The sequence below is a fragment of the Lonchura striata genome, chromosome 4 (genome assembly GCF_050655825.1).
Source record: "Lonchura striata isolate lonStrDom1 chromosome 4, ASM5065582v1, whole genome shotgun sequence".
Classification (NCBI taxonomy): Eukaryota; Metazoa; Chordata; class Aves; order Passeriformes; family Estrildidae; genus Lonchura; species Lonchura striata.
Window position 1 is genome coordinate 23,106,394 of NC_140706.1, and position 22,539 is coordinate 23,128,932.

At 35.9% G+C, this 22,539-nt stretch overlaps 1 protein-coding gene across 2 annotated transcripts in view; it reads right to left on the bottom strand.

The window, feature by feature from the left end:
• The window catches only part of PDS5A (PDS5 cohesin associated factor A), a 78,957-nt gene that overhangs the window by 36,327 nt on the left and 20,091 nt on the right, over positions 1 to 22,539 (bottom strand). For both annotated transcript variants that reach the window (XM_021533194.4, XM_085577800.1), the window contains exons 3-11: positions 11,319 to 11,522; positions 10,816 to 10,902; positions 9,927 to 10,024; positions 9,322 to 9,448; positions 5,922 to 6,002; positions 4,366 to 4,506; positions 3,225 to 3,340; positions 2,349 to 2,443; positions 1,296 to 1,441 (exon numbers count right to left, since the gene is read on the bottom strand). In XM_021533194.4, the coding sequence (XP_021388869.2) occupies positions 1,296 to 1,441; positions 2,349 to 2,443; positions 3,225 to 3,340; positions 4,366 to 4,506; positions 5,922 to 6,002; positions 9,322 to 9,448; positions 9,927 to 10,024; positions 10,816 to 10,902; positions 11,319 to 11,522 (1,095 nt within the window). The remainder of the gene's footprint in view (positions 1 to 1,295; positions 1,442 to 2,348; positions 2,444 to 3,224; positions 3,341 to 4,365; positions 4,507 to 5,921; positions 6,003 to 9,321; positions 9,449 to 9,926; positions 10,025 to 10,815; positions 10,903 to 11,318; positions 11,523 to 22,539) is intronic.

A 22,539-nucleotide genomic window follows, 5' to 3' on the forward strand; every position in this document is an offset into this window, starting at 1 on the left:
CAAGTCTTGTACCAGAGGGCCTTAAAATAAAAGTTCCATTGAGAATTAATTATTAACTAAAATATAGGGGGAAATGGCTAGAAATAAATGACTAATTTTCACAATGAAGCGAGCAAAAGAAACCTATAGACAAAGTCAGAAAGGAATCTCTGACATTTAACATATGAAAAATTATTACAAAATTAACAGCATGTATAAAATTTACTGAGGTAGTCAGATGTAACATCGTAATTACGAATTGCAGAAAAATGTCATGCTACTGAACTGTTACAATAAGAAATAAAAGAAATTCAGATTAAGGACAGGTTTTCCCATCAGCATTAACTCTGCATGTACAGTACTTGGCAGTATACCACCTAAAGTTACTCAAGGAAAACACTGAAGTTAACATGAATGTAGTCCAAAACTGTCAGCTCAGTGCTCAGAAATAGCAGAAGAGACAGAACATTTCAGTATAAGAAAAAAAATTATCATCAAGTATGTAACACAGTGCAAACTCTGAATGGCATTCAAAATCATATGTTCTGATGAGTGGCACATTGTTCCTCGATCTGGTCACCTTAGTTCCAGCAGGATAGAGAATATCCAGACAAGAATGATCAGCAGTATGTAACAATTTGTATGAAAGTTAATAAGGTGATTCTTTAGAATAGAAAACAAAGAATTGGAGAAGATACGGTATTCATATTTATTAACTATAAATGAGTCAAAGAATATTCATTGTTTTATGTAATCCAAGATCTATTAGATACTCAGTCAAATTATCAGACAAGTTAAAAGCTAACAGTGAAGTTACTTCTCCCAGACATGCACTAAACTTGAATTTACTGATGCATATGCCATGGAGGCTTATAAAGTACAAATAAATACAAGAAAGAACTTGATAAATACATGGAATAGAGTTCTATTGAAAGTTATGAGCATGGGCCAGTAGACTTAAAAAATCCTTAAATCATAAATTGTTTGAAGCCAAAATTGACCACTGTGAGAATTATAATGGGTTATAGTGACCATGGCTTTAACATGTGTGACCATTCTTATGTTCTTATTTAATGCAACTGTGTTTATCAGAAGTCAATGACCCTATTTGCTTAACAACACTTGATTGATGCCACCATAATACGGAATTTTCATTAAGGTGTACTCTTAAGAAAAGAGTATTTTTCCCTCAGTATTCTTGTTAATAGCCAACTCTGAAGATTCTCTGATTTTGTGGCTTTGGGTTCTTTTTATTTTACTTTTAGTAAAGTATATTAGAAGCAGGTCATTTCTGAAAATACAATATTAACACTCACCCGTTTGTCCAGCGTTCTTTCCCGTACAAAGCCAAGCAGCTGGTCATTGACTAGAGAGAGATCTCTCTTGCCCGCAGTGATAATTGTAACAATAACATCATGTCGAATGGCTTCTTCTGGGTCGTGTGATCTAACCTTCAAATATTCTGTTATGAGCAGAAACAATGAGAAGCTTAGCTTTTTTATATAGCTGTGATGTATTCTGATTTATTTCTAATGTTTAATCAATTAAATGTCAGTCATATATCACAACCATGTAATCTATTAAATATAGAGCTACCCACAGGAAACACCTGTTCAAGTATTTTCTATGTTAAAGTTTTATAAAACAATTAGATAAATGCAAATATCAGAAGAATGTAGGAGTGATGGCTTTTATGATAACTTCATTTGCAAGAATCAATAAAGTGAAATAAAGTTGACTAGAATATACTGTAAGTAAAGGGGGGTGAGAGAATAAGAAGAAACTAAAAAAGAAACACTTGCTCCTGAAGAGTGAAAAATGTAAATAATAAATCAGAAATACATACAATTGTTGTAGAATAGCTTGCATCTAAAAATAACAGTATTTTCCATTAAGTCTGAAAGCCTTTTCATGGTTAAAATGATACTGTAAGAGGAAGAATAAACTTCATAGTTTAGATCAGCAAAAAGGTATTTTCTGAGTTCAGTAGAACAGACTAGTGGGGAACTGTGACTGATTTTGAAAAGAAGTCAGGATGTTGCACCAATATTTGCTTTGCCTCTCCAAAAGTTTCTTTAGAACTTGAAATTACTTTAAAACTCTCATTCTGCAATGGGTGGCTTCTTAGTGACTCACGCTGACAAAAGTCACACAAAACCACACACTCCTCTTTCTAACTCATTCTCACTCACTTCACATAACTAGCACTCATCTCCAACAGAAATCAATTACTCAGCAGATACCTCTTCCATCCCTTATCAAGCATTGGACTTGGTACATTTCAGAACTACACTGCTATGTACAAAAGCAGTTACACAGTTCCTTGTTCATTTTGTAGATTATTCTAATCTCCTTTATGAGCATCTCACCAGTGAGGTCTTTTGCTAAGTCTGGATGGTTCATTAAACAATGACTGGCGAATTTCACACTCTCTAATCTCACAGGGACATGGATATCATTGAACCTAGAGGGATAGAAGATAATGAATATTAATTTTTAATTAGCTTTGCAAATCAGTATTATTCTCTATGTAGTAACATGTGTTGAAAGTATGTTCTGATAACTATCTGAATACTTTTATATGGCAAAATGAGAGAATATATATGTTTTGAATTTATCTCCATAATGCACCTCACAAATATTTGTTTTTTCTTGTGAAATTCACTAAGGACTAAAATTAAAAAATTAATATGATGTACATAGGTGAAATGTTGACCCACTGGATTTTGTCCACTGACTTCTGAACACAGTTCTCTATACAATGTTGATTGTGTGCGTGTGTGTGCACACATCCACAGAAATTATAGAAATGTAAATTGGCATCACCAGGAACCATTTGAAAACATTATCTTTTTTTAAAATTATGAACTTCTACCTTTACATACAAGAAATTATCTCTTCACTCAGATAAATGCCTAGCAAAATACAGCTGCAGATAGAGCTGAACAGTAGGAAATTTTGGACAATGCTGGCAAAGCTATTGTGTAAATTCTGCTATGCATATTTGCTGTCTATCTAACTTATATGGCCATAGCTGATAGCAATATAGCAGCAGACCTTCAGGCTTCTTCCTTCTAAAACACAACTGTATGCAGTTTTCTGCTTTGAGGATTTAATAAGGAACTTGTTCAAATACAAACAATTACATCCTCTGAAAAGGCAGTGAAAAATGCAACACTGTAAGAAAGCAGAAAAAACCCCATAAAAAGCAACAGAAATTCAGAATTCCATCCCATTTCTCTTACCGCCCAAGAAAGCACTGCCAAAGAGGTCGATTTTGCGTGGCTAGATCAGAATCTTTGGAGCCAAAGAGTTTAGCCAGAAGTCGAACAACAGCCAAACGTTCTTCTCCATCATTGCTCTGAAAATCAAAACATGAAAAAGGAACTGTAAATCATTATCGGTAATACCTTAGTGATAATAGTCTTTCGGTTTTTTGAACAGTTAGATGTAAATCTGAGTTTGAAAGTATTTCTGATAATCCTCATTCTCTTTAATTATCCTATAGGATTCATATGAGGTAAAATATACAAACACCTATTAAGCTAATGTATTACAGACACTGAATAGATAGCTGTGCTTTGAAAGAACCTCTTCTTTCAGCAATAAAAGCCCACAGTATTCTAATATACATTTGACAATATAAAAAATTGGTTTTTTAAAACATTTTAAAGACTATTTTATGTGTGTGGAAAAGACACCAATTAAAATGATATAAACACGTGCACTAATGAAAGGCACATGTACTTTCACCAAATACTCATTTCTTGGTTACTTTTTTTTTTTGTTGCAACCATAGCCTACATGTAGATCCACACATGCAAAATTATTTCTCTTGTCCACTTACAATCTTAGGAAAGAGCTCTTTAATTAAAACCCCCACAGACTGCCAAATCAGGATAAATTAACTATTTTCAAGGATTCACATCAGTCAGCTAATTTATTAGCTGACAATAACAAATCTGATAAAATATTAGGAAATACTTCCCCTATTATTAAAGCATTATTTTATAAAAGAAAATTCTGCAAACTAAAGCTAACACATTTGCATTTCATAAGATAAGCCAACCACAGTCTAATTACTTTATAAATTTTGGGTGTAATCCAAAGATTAAGTACATAAAGCTTTTGCATTAGACTGCATTTATTTATCATTATAATGATTATATATATTTTATGTGCATAATTCATGATTGCAAGCAGAATATGCACATAATTGCATACTAATTTCCAATATCCTTTCTTTAATTTTATATTTACCTTCAAAATAAAGCAATAAATACAGAATTTTTATTCCCCTAGTAGAACACTTATTAAATCCACTGTTCTGCACTCTTAATGTCCCCCAAAATTTTACTGATTGTCCAAAGCTACACTGTAACCCACCTTCAGCTTGAATTCCAGCTGTGGCATGACAGACAGCAGTAAGTGAGGATCTATGGCAAAAAGCTCTTGTATCAAGTCAAACACATGTTCTGATAAGTCACTTACTGAAGACTTTCCCAGTACCAGAACCTGGTTAAAAAACTAAAATACAAACAATCTTATGTAGTATATTTTCCTTCAATAATGCAAACATTATTAAAAAAATATTTTAATGTAGTATCATTAATGGTTTTATACTAATGGAAGACACTCAAAGCACAATTTCTTCATTACATCAAGGCATTTCACCTTTACAGTTTTGGCTCAAGCAAATTACAAACATCCTTCTCAGTTCAGTTTTATTAACTCTATCAAGATAGTTTAAGACATGACAATTTGATAGTTTCAAATCTCAGTAACTATCTCCCAAGCAAAATTAACAAGTAATAGAAGAACTGTAAACTTAAAATGCACATTCATCCAGTAGAACATTGACAAAAAAAAATTAGTACTTTTAAAAAGTGTTCTTATAATTGAAACCAAATCCCAATGCTGAAAATAAAAGTTTTCTGCTTCAAATCCATTTAAAAGAATGTCAGATGTTATGTCTTGCAATATTTGATAGCTAGTGTATCAAGGTCATTAGTGATCTAACAGAAACAAACCAAAGCAGTCTAAATTATTAATTATTTATTTTTGGATTTATATAAAGTGTATTAAAATTTAGTACTTCCTATTAGATACTGTATGTTAATATTATTTAAGCAATGCAAATGCAATAGCAAAAAAAAGCTATTACACACTTGAAAAAGAAAGTAAGGAGAATAGTATTAAACCAACTCAAAGGCTACTTTATGTACTATCCTGTTTTCACATATGACTAATTATAAAGCTTAAAAAAAACAGGGGATGTAGTAACTTTTAAGTCAGACTCCTTGAGCTTTTAAATACTTACTGATTAATCTTTTATGAATCTGCCTAATTCCCTTTTAAATTACTCTAAATTTTACTAATTCTGCTGGCTTCAGCACCAAGGAAAGGCAACAGAATGGATCAGAACACATTCATCAAAGACTGCAGTAGCTGTATTAATATGCAGAACATACAACATCCACATTCAACATGAAGGAATTGTAATTTGAAGGAAGCCTTGTAAAAAGCATAGCTTTCTCACTCTTTATGACCACAAGTCACAGCAAGTTTAGGAGGGCAAAGAAATTCTAGCCAAGAGCTGGTAGCTTGAAATGCTTCATCCTAAAGCTTGGTATGAAATAAGGCTGCCTGGTTGCTGGATATATGAACTATCAATAATTCCTTTTGTTGTAACAAGATTTTTGATGGTCACCTATATTCACAGCCTAGAGGTAGGCTTAACATTAGACTGAGACAGATAAAAATTAATTTCCTCTTTACTTATTTGAAATACTCCACACACTTAATCAAGACAATAACATCCTATTTGGAAAATCGTAGTAGCTTCTATAAACAATATTTAAAAGAATAAAAATGCCCATCAAATGTCCAAAAAAATCAAGACTTATTACTTGCAGGAAACATGGATTAATTAATTTACATACATTGGCAATACATGGTTCAATGGTCTGGACGGTCCTTTTCAGTAGGACTTTTGCAAGATCAAATGCTTGTTTGTTAAGGTTCTGAAATAAAGAAAATAAAATAACATTTTATAGAATTTTCACACACAGTAACACCTTTTGAAGAAACATTATCATACCTCCATACTCTGAAAGTTAGCATGCACCAAATATGGCACAGAAAAATGAATTAATTTAAATTAATATTTAAAGGTGATTATGTTTGCCCCTCACATACTCATTAAAGACACACTATGGAGGAAGTTCAGCCTTGTCTGGAGAGTAAAACTGTGCACTGACTTCTCCACAGACTGTACCATATGTTCCAAGACCACCTACAGCGAGACTAGAGAAAGCACCTACACTTGGGCAGAGCTAGCAGTTAACTTTCTAAGTAAGCATTTGATTATAACATGACAAATCTGAACATGGTTTATATTGCTCTTGAGTAAAAAAAGAATGTAACTGCACATGTGAAAAATTTGACTGTCCAAGTCTGCACAAATCCCATATGAAGTATCTCAAAGCATCTAAGGATTAATGCAGCTTGGATGGGGGAAAAAAAATAGGCATGAATGAGCTGATTACCCTGAAAACTACAAATCACTGCAGATAAAACACAGGTAAAGCCTAGGGATGACTAATTCTTGGAAATATTTTATTTGGCAAATCTACGCTGAAAACAACTCCCTCATGTTCTTTTAACTAATGAGATGACAAAGACAGGTCATCAACAGATAGTAAAGAGAAACAAGTTGCCAACGGCTCAACCAATTATCTCTTCAGTCACCAAAGCACTAAACTGATGTCTCATTATAGAAGACAGACATATTTGCATAAATTCTTCTCAAAAAATATCCCAATACTTTCTCCCCAAACCCAGTCATGGTTAAAATCTTGTCGACGAGTGTGCAGGTATCAACCAAAGGATTGTAAAATGCATTTTCTATGGAACTTCAATATAGCTTCTTCCACACAATCAAACCAACAACCCAAATATACAAACAAACACAGAACACCACAATACCAAAGACCCAAACACCAAAACACTAAAACGGTCTAGAAAAGTATTATACAACTTAATATAACAAATAATCAACTATTTCAACTATTAGGAGAAAAGAAACCCTGTGGGTCTGGATAACTCATGCTGTAGAACATGCAGATTAAACTATACATTTTTTAACATATGAAAATGTTTTTAAGGAGTAACTTGCCTAAGACTGGGAAGAAAAATACTCACTGAATATCACTACTTTTGAAGTTATAAAAATAACTACAGTTTGAGGCCACAGGTCAAAATGTGACATGCTACTGCAATTTAAAACCTGAATTTACTAGATGTGAGTCACATTAGCACACACAGAGAACAATGTACACCACACTATCACTAAGAACAGATGTACAAATTAATATAATCTAGATTCAGAAGTAGACTGTATATCATGTCTAATTAAAAAAAAAAAAAAAAAACACCTCAGACTGCATTATCTGAAACACATTATTTCAGATTCTTTACAAGGACAAACTTCCATCAAGTCTTGCCAGACTGATATTTTTCTTATGTCATAAGAGCAATTGCTTTGCACAGACATAAAAGTATTGCTATTGCATGCATTTTACATAAAAAATCAACCGTGCTCTTAAAGCTACAGTGCTTCTGATTTACAGATCTAAAGGCAAGCAATACAATCACAGAATTTTCTAGGAGATCTGTTCATGAAAGGAAAACATGAAGGAAGGAAACAGCAAACTCCTCCAGGCAGATCAGACAAAAGAACTTTCTGGTTGTTTTTTTCCTTTTTTGAGCTACCATTGTAAAGCAGTCATTTAAGTGCTGTTACAAGAAGCAAAGTAACACAAACTGACATACTGACCAAATTAAAATACTGAGCACTGCCTACAGGACATTTTTTGCTCAGTCATGACCAAGAGGCATTAAGAATGGCACCAGTTCTCTAAGTGATACTAAATATACATTACAACCCAATATTTACACCAAGTTTATCTCCCTCTTTATCAGAGTCTTGCTTGAGAATTTTCTTCATTAGGCAAAACTATAACAATGTTAATGATTAAGGATCACATTCACTTTTATTTTGTCTAAATCAAGCACTCACAACACAATGTTAAGTTGTACAAGCTTTTACTGGGCTTTCGTACCCTCTGAGTAGTGCTCACCATTGTTAACAGCATCACCTCAGATCACCACCCTCTACTTCCATTCCTCATATCTACTTGCCTATAATTCATTAGAAGCAACTTACAAAGAACAGCATATTTTCACAAGGACTCTTGTTATAAGACGCTCTCTGTGTAAGCATCTTCAATAAGACATTATCTCATTGATGTCAATAAAAATTATTTGATAGAATGGCATTCCTGCCTCATGATTATGACAGGAGGAATTCAAACTCATCTCAGACAATAGATACTTTTATAAGCTTGATGAGATTTCCCAGGTAAATGACAATGGCCATACTAATACTGATTTAATTATGTAGTCATGGATAGATATGCCTTAATTTTTGTAATTATTTTAAATTAATAAATGAGCAAACAAACACACACTTAGTAATCAGAGTGCAATTCATCTACTGTTACTAGTAACTGAAACTTACAGTACTCCATACAATTTTTGATAAGTGCAAATGTTTTAGCTAGGGAATTTTCTTGGTCAGTGTAAGGCATCACCAGCCTGCACATCATTTTCCCTTATTTCACAGCTAAAGGAGTTGTGTTTATTCTCTTTTTAAATTTATTAAGGCATTACAAGTGAAGGTACTTTAAAAGCTCAAGTGCAGACCCACTGATCTCCTCTTCAAGGAACATACAATTCCTCTAGGAAGGGAAGTGTGTTTTCTGTGTCACTTTGCTCCTGTAAGTGAATTAAATGAAGAAAGAAAATAGAAGGGGTGGGAAGCACAACTAGGAAGGTACAGCAAAGTCTGACTGGCAAGCTGGAGAGAACAGTAAGACACCACAGAAGTCTTGGAAATATCTTTCCCCCACCCCCATTCTTTTAAATTCAAAAACATAATATCTCCTCTATTAAAAAAAAAAAAAAAAAGAAAAAGAAAAATAAAGCAACCAAACATATCCCAAAAGTGAAACAACCAACTACCTACAATCCTTAAGATATAATGTTTTCGTATTTTATTTCCTTGAAAACACTTTATTTATGTTTCAATACAGAGATCCTGAGGTGACACAATCTCTGCATCAAATAATCTAGACAGAGCTAATCAACAGCCCAAATGAATGTGAGAAAATTATACAGTCATGATAGCTATAGCATATAAAAAGATAAACAACATGTAAAAGGCAATAAGAATTATTGTTATTATAACAGTATACTATGATTATATTTTACTTGGCAGACCTTGTGTGCAGGAATGAGGTTAATCAAAATTGAGTCCAGCAGCTCCTGAGTTACTCCATCGCCTTCCATGATGATAGAACTCATCAAATCCAGCATATGCATTTGTACCTTCTGGTTGTGGCTATTACTAAGATCGTAAAAAATATTTTCAATATTAAATTCTCAGACTCTCACAAATAATAACACTACAATCAAGAAACAATATCAAATGCTGTTTGCTCTCCCTTACACTCTTCACATCTCAAAATTATTTTATGTGCCTTTCTTCTCTTATAGAAAGGTTCAAAAATCTAGAAAACCTATCTCTGCTTTAAGACAATCAAACTTTAAAAAGGACAATAACCAATACAAAAATGTAGCTAAACTAATCGGAATGAAATACACTGTTGTAACATGGACAACAAATTTTAAAACATCTACTTTCAGACACACACCCCTCTGTAATTTCAGCAGTTCACACTCATTTGCTTTCCTGGTAGCTCCTAATTTAGGGAAATAAAGACTTCTGTTCAGGTATATTTATCTGTAGACTACACAATGATTCAGTCTACCCCCAAATCTAATGATATTTTGACAGTTAGTATAGTGGAAATGATTCAACTTACTTGATAACTGAAAAAAGAGTCCTAAAAAGCTGAATAAAAATGTCATTGCAATCTTCCAACTCAAAGCAGATGTTGTAAGATTTGACCCAAGCTAAATTCTAAAACAAAAATTAGGATATTTAGGCTAGTACAACTTCACATTAAGTAACATAAATATAATCATATTAGCTATGGGGTTTTTTTTTCTATTTAAGGAAAAATAATATACAACAGATGTAAATGTTTTGGGGAAAGAGACTGGATATTTGCTTTGCATATAAAGAGCCCCTAACTCAGAGGGGCTTTGCAAGATATATCCAGAAAAGCTAAACACAGAATGATCCGATTTCTTAAGTCTGAAATCAAATTGATAGAGCTTGTTAATATAGTAAGACCTTGTTTTTTCTTCATGCTATGCAACAATACAATTTTAACTATCATGTTTTGAACATTAAGTATCTCGTTTACAAATGAGATGCTATTTCTAAAAGCACATTGAACCCCACCACTCAGTTCTTGTCAAGGGTATGGTTTTGCAATGTTTTTAAAGCAAAAATCTTACATTCCTCTTCCCATCACCAATATAGGCACATTTGCATTTTAATCAGCATTTGAAATTTTATCTCTTGATAAAAAATCCCCAGCACATGGAATTGTAAGAGAAAGGCTACATTTTAATAAATACCAATTGTTAAAACATGTCCTCAACTACACATTAACAAACTTATTAAACATTATAAGCATTGTAGGTACTAAAAGAAGCAATTCACTAAACTTTAATAAGACTGGTGTGATTTACAGAATAAAAGAAATTTGCCAGGCATACTGGCACATCCGGAGAACAACTAATTACACCTCTTAGGTTTACAGAGCTACTATAATCTACTGAAAGTTACAACTATTGTGTTACCTCTAACAAGTAAAAGTATCTGTTAAATTGAGGGCTCTTCGTGTCCTCCAAGCCTTTTAATTGTCTTGTAATAAACAAGAATATGTCCTGTCAAAAAACAAAGTTTACAAGCTTGATTCAGCAGAAAGTGAAAATATAATCCTTCAGCAATGACATATATCCACATTTTCAAATTTATAATGTGAGAACATCAAATTGTCTTTTTTAGGTACTGACAGAAAGCTATCACCAACACAGATACTGGCCATCTAGCATTCCTTTACACATCTCTGGCCCAAAAGTATTACACTGACATACAGAATTAAAGCAACTTCTCTTTAATAAAACTAAAAATCAGTATACATGGGAATAAAAACATTTTTCTGTTAGTTTTTGGGGTTTTTTGCTGGGGGGGACTGTTTGGTTTGTTTGGGTTTTGTTTGCATTTTTCAAGGAGGCAATTTATAATTTCTTCAGTAAGAATAAGGTAGGAGAAAAGCCTTTATCTTCTGAGACATTTTTACCTTAAGTTTGTCATGGGAAGTATATGGAGCTTCAGGAGCATAGATACGAAAGATATCAGCCAAGCAACATGCTACAAGGAGGCGCACATCTTTATTGGGATTCCTGAGGAAGAATTCAGATGCAAGGTGCAAGGCTAATGGGAGATACTGCTGCTTCTCATCTTCTGAGTCCTGGTCCATATCCATGAAGGTTTTTACCACCATCTGAAAAACACCATAAAAAAAATTGAGTTCTTTCTGCTCTTATTCCTTATTACTAAACAAGACTTTTTAAAAGGATGCAGTGCTTTCAATACATGTTCTGATGCATAATCACAATTAGCACTTGAATTTTTTTGTAAGGACAAATATCAGAAAAAGGGAAGTGTTAACATGATATTTAAAGGTTTATCAACTCGGTATTTTAGATTAAGGCACTGAAAACCACATTGCAGTTCTGTTTATTTCGTCAATCTTGACCTGAGACACAGCACAGGAACTGCTGTGCAGAGATGAGGTTGGAGATGGCAGCATATCTTCCTCAAGGCAATCCCATTGCAATTCCAAGTGAGGACTCACCTCAGTATGAATGGTGCGAGGGGCTGTAAGCCATCTGGCCTAACACATGGCTATAGCACAATGCAGCTGCTTTAGAGCTGTGCCAGGACTAGAGGAGCCTAAGAGGCCACTCTTAATACTCTGCCTCTATTGAGACACAGACCTCACAAAGTACTTTACATATGCACAATCTTTCTATCTAGTTTAAACAAACTAATACTAGATAATTTAATCCCTCATGTAAAATAAATCTTAACATTGCAGATCTCTCCTTCTGCATATTTAGAGCTGCATCTTTATCCTTATTAACATAATAAATTAACCACATGGTTTCCTTATTTCTTCCAGTACAGCTAAGAATTACTAAATCCTATGAAATGCCACCAAATTAGTTTAATTTTAATTATTATACAACCCCAGTTAACTGAAACATCACAACATAATGATTTAGCAAAACCAAAAGTAAGAATTTAGTTTACAGAAAGAAAAAGTTGCAGATTTAACTTTTGGAATAATGTTTGTTAAAGGATGAGAATAACTTCTAGGATGTCAGCACAGAGCAGGCAGACATGCCAGATACTCTTAAAATGACCTTAGTGAAGTCACTCTTTGAGTTCCATTCCTCCATGTCACTAGAGCATCCTTAGAGTTAAAACTGTGAAGGACAGCAGCACTGTATATGAACAGGATTTGGTATGCCCACTACAGACAAAGTATACGCAGTGCACACGATACAGAGAAGAAAGAATGATAAATCTTAATGGGTCAAATTCACCTCTAAAATAATAATAGTAAAACACAAAAGATGACTGAGCTCACACAGCTAATAAATAAATCTCTTAGTCTAACCATTTTTTTTTCTGTTATGGGGTCATTCAAATTATTCTAGGGTTGCTTCTCCATTATTAAACATGTCTGTTCTTCCAACATGAAAGTGCTGTGTTTCAGCTTTCTTTCCTTCCTAAGTTTTGAAATATGGTTTTAAATTCAGGTCCTATAAATTAAAATAAGTGTTTGACAGCAACCTCTTCTACAGTACATTACTTTAAAATCCTCCTCCATTTCTAGAAACATACAAGTATAACCCAGTTTGCCACAAAGACAAAAGAGGAGACGAGAGAGGAGAAAAACCCTACACAACAATGAACAGAAAAAAGAAGAACTTTACATCTACAGTTCAGTAAAACACAAATTGTACCTTATTGGTCTGCTTCCTTAAAAATATTCTTAAGCTATGTTTTAAAGCCCTAGCTGAAAGCACGAAACCCTTCTACTGACAACTCAGGTCTGTTACAGGGCCATTTGTCACTGTGTCCTGGGGTGCATCAGGCACAGCATCACCAGCTGGTCAAGGGAGGAGATTGTCCTGCTCTGCACTGGCGTAGCCTCCCCTGGAGTTCTGGATGCAGCCAGAAATTCATCTCCTAAAATAATCTGCTAATGAAACTGAAAACATAAAATAAATTCTATAGATACAAAAAGCTAAAGTCCAAATAATTTAATGCTTTGAATGTCCAGACTGGAAACCACTCATTATCACCTGAGACAGTTTTTATTCCCAAAAAATGTGATCAAACTGTAACAGGAACTCACTACTTTTTCAGATTACAGTAGCCTAACTGATGTCTGGCTGTACAGTTGAAACTATCTTGAACACTAATATTAATTTATATTAAAAGCATACAGACAGCAGCTTTCACAACAAAAAATCTGTTACTGTACTCTGTGCAAAAAGCAAGAGACAGGAAAAATATTCTTTAATAATAATAATAATAATGTAACATCATCCATTCCTTTCCAAGCAATTAAGCAGTCAATTAAAACACTAATTCTAGCAAATGTAAAAAGAATATAGCTACGCACATTTATGATTAAATTCATTTTGCATCACTTTTGATTGAATGTAGCTCCATTAATTTGTAATATACTGGTATTTTACTTAGCTTGAAAAAATGAACTATTACAACTATTCTAGAAAATTGACATTATTGCCACTTTTACCACAGTATCCTGAAATTCTAATTATCAGAGCAAAATTTTACTCTCCCAGGCTCTGTAAACCAGCCAGTGAAATGACAGGATTATAACACTGAAGCAATGCAAATGTCTTTATTCAAACTCTCAAGAACAGCTAAATGAAAACTGCTAAAGTCACTCTCAGCATGTTATGAATATACTGAAAACTTGATTTCAGGAAGGTGTTCATCTAATTGTATCAACCATGCAGTGTGCAAGCCAGTCTAGGTTAGCCTTTCACCCACTGGACAGAACTACACAGACCCTGAGTTCAAGCACATCTACAGATGCTGGCTCAGTTTTGCCCTGGAACTCTGCAGCAGCCATGAAAGCAGCTCAGCCTGACTAGAGGCGTGAAATGAGGCAAGATGAACAATACCTGCAGTTTCTTGTGAGACTGTCAGCCTTTCAACTGCACTGAAACATATATGTGAGGTTGCAAAGGGCTGTTCACACACTGCCCACATCTCCCATGCAGCTTACATGTGGCCTGCTTCCAAAGAAGAAATCAGGATGGTAGCCTGCCCTTATGTGACTCAGCTGTGGCTCTTGTGCAAGAGCTATGCCTCAGACAGGAATATTAACTTCTGCTGTTCCGATCTGTATGATTTAGGAACATGGTTTTGCTGGATCAGGAAGCCCTTCTACTCCTGAAACATACTGATGATTCCAGCAATATAGGGGGGAGAGGTATATAAACACCAAGAGACAACAGGGTAATCAGTATAGACAGTTAAAAGACTCAAACTTGCAGTTGCAGAGAGGAAGAAGCAGGCAGATCTAGAAAAGCCTTGCTGCAGTTGGCAGGACAAGCACAAACCTCCAAGCCAGTCACAGCAGGGGGAAGGCGTGTACATGCTGCATTTGTTTTACTGTTCTTGCACCAGCTTATTCACAGGGCTCCAAAGCAGTAACATTTAACAACCCTTGGCTTGTAAAAAGACCAGTGAAAAATACTCAGAATTTTAAAAATCCCTTTGCAACCACTGAAAGAAGAAATTAAACAATTGAGATACCATTTGATACCATTTGTTGTAACTGGGACGATACTAAAAATTAACTTCGGCACCAGGATTAAATACAAAAGATACTTGAACGTAAAACTTAACCAAATGGATGTGAACCCAGAGACACTTCAAGAGCTAGGACAATTCAAGGAGAGATGCCAAGAAAAGGCTGAAATCACAGCAGACCCAAATGACGCAACTGTCATCAGAGTGTTTTTACATCTTCACACAATTTAAGCAGTACTATAGGTGATTCTTGCCATTAACTATTAACAATTAATTGTATTTTTATCTCAGATCCCAGAGTAAAACACAGCAAAATGTTTCACAGACATGTGTCTCTGAAAAAAATACTTTTATGTGGTGCAGATTTAGGATGAGAAGTCTTTGTCAGCCTCAGATACAGTCCTGTCAGCCAGAAGCATCAAACAAAAATGGAAAAAAGAGATGTTAAAGTGTGAAGAAAAAGAAAAGAAAAATACTCAAATCAGGAGGATTGTTATTTCAAAATCATTGAATTCCTGACCAATGAAATCACAAATGTAGTACCACAGGTTTTGTTGGCTTTTCTTTAAACAAACAAGCAAAATAATTCCAAACAATAAACTATATACACACACCCCACCATCACCCTAAGCTAATGCCAAATAAGGGAGATACCAATTACAATAAAAGCACCAAATACCGATGCAATAATCAAGAAATGACATCTTGCCAATACATCCAACAGGCTGACATCAACAGTATTTTATAATGCAAACCAAACCTGGAACAGGTAAATAAACTTAGAAGTTGAGAAAAACAGGGTAACACATAAAAAGCAAATTACTTTGATAACTCTCATCTCCAAACAGTTCATGCCTTTAATAAAGATAACTGACACAACACAAGACTTGAGTGTCAAGAACAACATCACACTGAACCACATAGAAACTGAGAAGCTAGAAAGAGATGAAAATTAGGCCAATATTGTCTCCTTAGTCCCTTCCTAAAATGATAAATTGAAAGAACCTTTTGGAACTGAATGTATTCATTGGTGGAAAACGGTGTTATAACTGACCCTATTTCCACAAAAACCTGTGGTATGAGAAGCAGGAATTGATGGTGATGACACAGTTACAAAATGGCAACAGAGGACAGCATACTCTATGAGAAGAACAGAAATACCAGAAAATCACCACTGGTAAATGGTAAATCATCATATGCTTAGTGCTTAAATCCATGACGTTAAGCTGCCTTATCTGCTGTAAACATCAGAAGAGGAAAAATATGGACATTTAGTAAGCAATTGTAAAGAATTTATGAGCCAACAGCAGGCCATGTACACGAAAACAATAAAAATGCAATTGCAGGATATGACAAAATAAGGAAAGGAAAAAAACAGCAATACAACTCATGAAATGCTAAAAATACTAAATGCTGACTGGAAACACATTACTTAGTCTTGATTATCCTCACTAATTAAAAAAAAAATTAATGACACAGGTACAGAATTTATTTGCCAAAGGAATCTCAAATGCCTTTTCTGGTAAGGAGACATTTTACCAGACTGTGCTAATTAAAAGCAACAGCTGAAACCTCTCTTTGGGGCCAGTATGGTTTAATATCTTTATCAATGATCTGGACAAGGGGATTGGGCTCACCCTCAGTAAATTCACAGATGACACTGAATTGGTCGTGAGTGTTGATCTTCTGAAGGACATGGAGGCTCTGCAGAAGAACCTGGACAGGACGAACTGGTGGGCCAAGGCCAACGCTATGAGGTTCAACAAGGCCCCTGCCAGGTCCTGCACTTGGGGCACAACAAGCCCAGGCAGTGCTACAGGCTGGGGCAGAGTGGTTGGAAAACTGCCCAGCAGTAAAAGACCTGGAAGTGCTGGTCCACAGGTGGCTGAACATGAGCCAAGGTGTGCCCAGGTGCCCAAGGAGACCAATGGCATCCTGGCCTGTGGCAGCAACTGTGTGGCCAGCAGGACCAGGGCAATCACTGTCCCAGTATATTTGGCACTGGTGAGGCCACACCCTGATTCCTGTTTCCAGTTCTGGGCCCCTCAGTTCAGGAAAGTGCTGGAGCAAGTTCCAGCTAAGGGCAATGCCCCATTTTCACTATAAATTCTTTAATCTATACTCTCTGACATTTAACTGGCTTTAGATAACTTGCAGAAGGGAAAAAAGAAAATGAAAAGTTGGACAAAAGATGATATAAAGTATAAACACTCTGTGGGGCAAAGACTATTTGCTTTCTTCTTTATAGATCCTGTTCACAACCTGAAGCCAATGAACAGGGTTTCCAGATGTGATTACAAAGCTATCATACAAGATGAAAAGCTGATGCAGCAACAGCTGATTGGGCAAATAGTTTAACTGGCTATTCTTACCCTGGGGACTGACCTACATCAGGCTTTTTTTTGGAGTTTCAGCCAACTGACCAATCACAAGCAAGGAAATCACAAATTTACCACTATCTTCTCACTGGTGAAATAGCATCTTCTGTATTATTTTACTTATATCAAGCAGGTCAGACTATTTTCCAAGACCTAGCTATTAAATTGATCTGACATGTGAAAAAGCAGAAAGACTGATTACTGTCTATAATAAAAACAGTATACGGAGCAGATAGTTCATGGATTACCTGAAATAACTTCCCTGATACAAGTTTTTAAGTAACTACAAAATTAATTCAAGTACCACAAACAGGACAAGAATTGTTACCAAACTGGGAGAGGGACTGTACAGTTACCCACATATCTTGGTAATCAACACACGGTAGAATCCCAGTTCTGTTGTAAAGCTGTAAGATTCCTCATACTAACATGAATGGAACAGAAAGGGGGAACAAGGCAAATAAAGTAAGAAAAATGAGATGCCTTAATTCAAAACACTTTTCATGGCACAAATTAGAACATGCTTTTTAAATTGTGCTTGATTTTTGCAGAGCAAAATATTAAGTCATATGTTGATAATCAATCAGATTGACATCCTGGTTAAAGCAACTCATATGGACTGCTGCAAGGAAAAGTTCCAAGAAAGTATGTTTCCCAAGATTACAGTGGTGCAAAAGGAAGTAAAACACTGTCCTTCCTTCCCAGAAGAAGATAATCCTAATGCTGTTACCATTGCACATAATAAATCTTGTACTCCTTAGCCATGAACAAGCCCATGGGAAAATTCAGATTCATGATGTGCCAAGAAAATATTACATGCCTTTTCTTATCACCACAACCTTGTCAAAATATATTTTGCTCAGAACTGAGTATTTTATAAAATATCACTGTTTTTAGTTTTTTACTAAAGTAGGATTTGGAAGATTCAAAACCATTTTTGCACACCCTCAGTTCCTTCACCACTATATGTAACAGCAATGTGTTTTTCCCTCCAAGTAAATGCACTTTAAACCCAAGTAGTTTGGGGTTTATTTGTGTTTAATCAGGTACCACTATGCTTTGTGTAAGAAAAACCTGTAAGTTCATTTATATTCACACTACTGCAACAATATGCAATCTTTATACTCTGTCATTTCTTTTGAAATGATAACTGAGTGATCACATGCAACCAAAAATCATAGCTCTCTGGAAACAGGTTTGAACTTTGTACTGCTAAGACTACTGGCTGGCAAACAGGTCTGAATTTCTGTCTGGTTTTGGCTTCATGTGACGTGGAGATCCCGTTTAACCACTTGCAGCCACCATCTCCTTCTCCCTTTCCTATTATTCACCCTGCACTTGTTGAACAACTCCATAATTAAATTTAATTCACTGATGTGTCCGAAAAGCCTCTTGGAAAAGGCCCGGATAGTTTTCTGACAGGAATAGTTAGATTCTAGACAGATCTGATACATTTCAGAACCACAAAGGTAGTTAGACTTCAATGGCCAAGACCAGGAAGGGAGCCTTTCCAGTGCATAAAACTCCTAACAAACAACCCAGTAGAGGCACGATTTCTTAACCTTACCAGCGGCAAGCTCAGGAAGCCTGAAATGGGCAGCTATAGAAAGCCAAGTCCTACTAGACCCCCTGAAAATTTAACTTTCCTTCTATCTAGTAAAAACTGGCATAAGATCTGATCACCTATCATTTTACATTCAAGGTCTCAGAAATGTGTTGCTACAGTAATTTTTAGCACTTGTATCCAATGTATCAATGAACTTATTTATTTGAATTTAATAAACTGTTTCCTGGGGTTTTATCATGACCTGAGACACCAGAGGTTTCCTATTTACTTTTTTAGGCCAGCACTTTCTTTGCCTTCCAGGTTCTTATTATTCACATCATATCCTTATCTCATAACTTTGGAGGCAAAGGTTCATTACAACTTCAGTACTGCAGAGAGTACATTCCCACAGTATGCAAATGAGTATATGCACCCGATTCATAGAAGGAAAGCAGAATACAGTTTTCACTGTCTGGCTTCTTACCCAGCACTAAATTCTGTAAGGTTTTTCAACAGAAACTGTTCAAAGATTTCATTGAGCAGCCTCAACTGATGTATCAGAATTCCCTTATTTAGTCCTTTACAACTTCATGAAGTCATAGTTTTATTTTCTCTCATTATTCCTCACCATGCTTAAATCAACATTAAGCCTAACACTGCCCACTAGATCAAGTCCACTCAAATTATTTGACTTAATACACATTCTCCTTGGCTGTGATGAACAAAATCAACTCACCTCTTCACATTTCCCAAGCAGAGAAAAGGTTTTCAAGTGTGCAAAGTACTACCTGACATTAGGTCACTCTATGGTTTATCATAAAAAAAATTATTTCTTGGTACTTTTTATCTACAAGAAGCTTGGGATGCATGATAATACTTGGCTACTCAATCCAAGACCTTTTAAAGTTATTTTAATGCAAGAAACATCAAGAAATATTATTAGTTTGGCTGTATCATATTGCAACCTCTAAAATATTTTGTTATCCCAGTTTAAAATTGAGTCACACAATTTTTCTATGACACAAACTATAGTCACAATCAAATCCCACATTTCACCAGAGCATGTACATTCTTTTCAAACAGTGAAAAGACTGCTCATATTTATCAGCACATTATGTTTTCGTACTCATACCACTCTCCATCTCTTATGTATCTGTGACTTAAGTGTGGTATCACAGCACCAATTTTAGTTTTTTTTTATTTTAAGTGATTCAGTCCTCAGCATTACCTAGTCTTTATTACTGGAAAGGTTTGTAATGGTATTCTTTGAAATTTTCCTGCCAAAGACTAATAATTGTTTAAATACCCTAAGAAGATTCCTGAAGTCACCTACATTCTCAGAAACTTTGCTTCTACATACATCAACACGTAATGAAAGGGTTTTGCAGAGGGACTAAAAAGAGCCTATTTTTAAAATGTTCTAATGATAATTCAAGACATCATCAGTTAAAAGCATTTCCTTAACAAGTCCTCCTCCCCCAGCTATAATGGAAAGTGTTATGTATGGCTGGGGCGAAACCAAAAAATTCTTCAACCCTTATTCCCCATGGCGAAGGAGTTTCTATTTCCATATGAAGTTTCGCAAATAGTTTGATAATAGTCTCCAGATGTCAGAGGATTCTTCATAACCATCTCAGTGCTGTGTGTTAATTCATTTCCCCTTTCAAAGAGAAGGTGGTGCTACACAAAACAACAGCATTTCCATTTCTACTGTGAATTCACTGTAAAGATTCAATCTGAAGTGATAATTTAAGATTAATTCTTACAACCCAATCATGTGTTAGGGTTTCACACTAAACACACATGGAGAGCTATGCTGCCAACAATACAGATGTTGTAAAGACTCTATCCATGTCTATTTCTAAATTATGGTGCAGGTGCATCTCATGGTACCTTCTACACTCTCCTGACTGTCAACCAGAAGCAGGACATACAATAAAGAGCTTTTTCCTGATTGTATTTTGCAGTAGTTGGTTCCTGGCTGGGTCTAGCCAGCCACCAAAGCCTCTCTAACACTCCCCTCCACAGCTGGACAGGGGACAGAAAATGTAACAAAGGGTTCATGAGTTGAGATACGGACAGAGAGATCACTCACCAAATACTGTCACGGGCAAAACAGGGTCAAATTAAAAACACTGCATTTATTACCAACAAAATCAGAGCAAGATAACGAGAAGTAAAATGTTAAAAACATGTTTCCTCCTATCCCTCCCTCCTTCCCACCTCCACCTCCTCCCCCAGCAGCAGAGAGAGACAGGGCATAGGGATTATGGTTGATTTGTCACATGCTGCTGATACCACTACTCAGGAGAGGAGGAGTTCCCCTGTTCCAATGTGTGGTATCTCCCACGGGAGACAATTCTCCAAGAACTTCTCCAACAGGAGTCCATCTCACAGGCAATAGTTCTCCACAAACTGCTCCAACAGGGGTCACTCTTCCACAAGGTGCAGTCTTTCAAGGACTGTTCCAGCGTGGGTTCCCAAGGGCTTACAAGTCCTACCAGCAAACCTGATCTGGCATGGGCTCCTCTTGTCATGGGTCTGCAGATCCCTCCCATGACTCTGCTCTATGATAGTTCTCCCACGGGATCACAGCCTCCTCTCAGGCTGCTGTGGTGTGGGTCCCCTCCGCAGGCTGCAGGTGGATCTCAGCATCTCCATGGTCCTCTGCAGGCTGTAGAGGCACAGCTGCTTCACCACGGTCTTTAACACAGGCTGCAGGAGAATGTCTGCACCTCTGTGGTCCTCCATGGGCTGCAAGGTCACAGCTCCTTTTCACCATGGTCTGCCCCACAAGCTGCAAGGGAACCCCAGCTCCAGTGCCTGGAATCCTCCTCTATCACCTTCTTCACTGACCTGGGTGTCTGCAGAGTTGTTCCACTCACATATTCTCACTCCTCTCTTTCTCTGGCTTCCATCAATGCAAATAACTACCTTTTTCTTAAATCTGTTACCACAGAGGCATCACCACCATTTCTATTTGGCCCAGCTTTGGCCAGCAGCACATCATCTTTGGAGCCAGCAGGGATTGGCTCTGCCAGACATGGAGGAAGCTTCTGGCAGCTTCTCACAGAAGCCACCCCTATAGCCCACAAAAGGTTGGCCATGCAAATCCTATACATTTCAACACAATCAACACAAGAAACAAAAAAAGTTTCTTCCAAGAAAAGTGTTTTTCTAGTCCAACAATCTTGTAAACTGTGATGAGCCAAATACCTCCCAAAGCAAAAAATTATGTGAACTATTTGCAGGTTGATCTGTAACTGATTGTACAGTTTATTTCTTTTAAAAGAAGAAGAAAAAATTATTTTACGTGTGACAGTAAGAGAAGGAATAAATTAGAATTTCTTTCATGTAGCTGGTTGAATGATCAGCAATCACACCTAAAACTATCATGCACAGTATCAGAACAATCGTACTATGGGTCAAAAAGAAAATACTCTTTAGTTATGACATGAAATTTCTGGTTTGGAACCAGATTCCATTGTGTCTTAGAATAGAAAATCAGGGGACAAATCACGTGAGACCCTAGCATGACCCATATTTTGTGACAAAACTCCACTGAAGAATTTTGTCTCTCATCATCTACTGGAGTCATAGTACAACACTGTTACATTAATGACAATTATATAGAATGCAGAAACTGAGAGTTTCCATTCCCAATGTGAAAGGCTGGACAAAAATCAGAATTCTAAAACTATAAAAATCTTTGATCTTTCACAATCAAAACT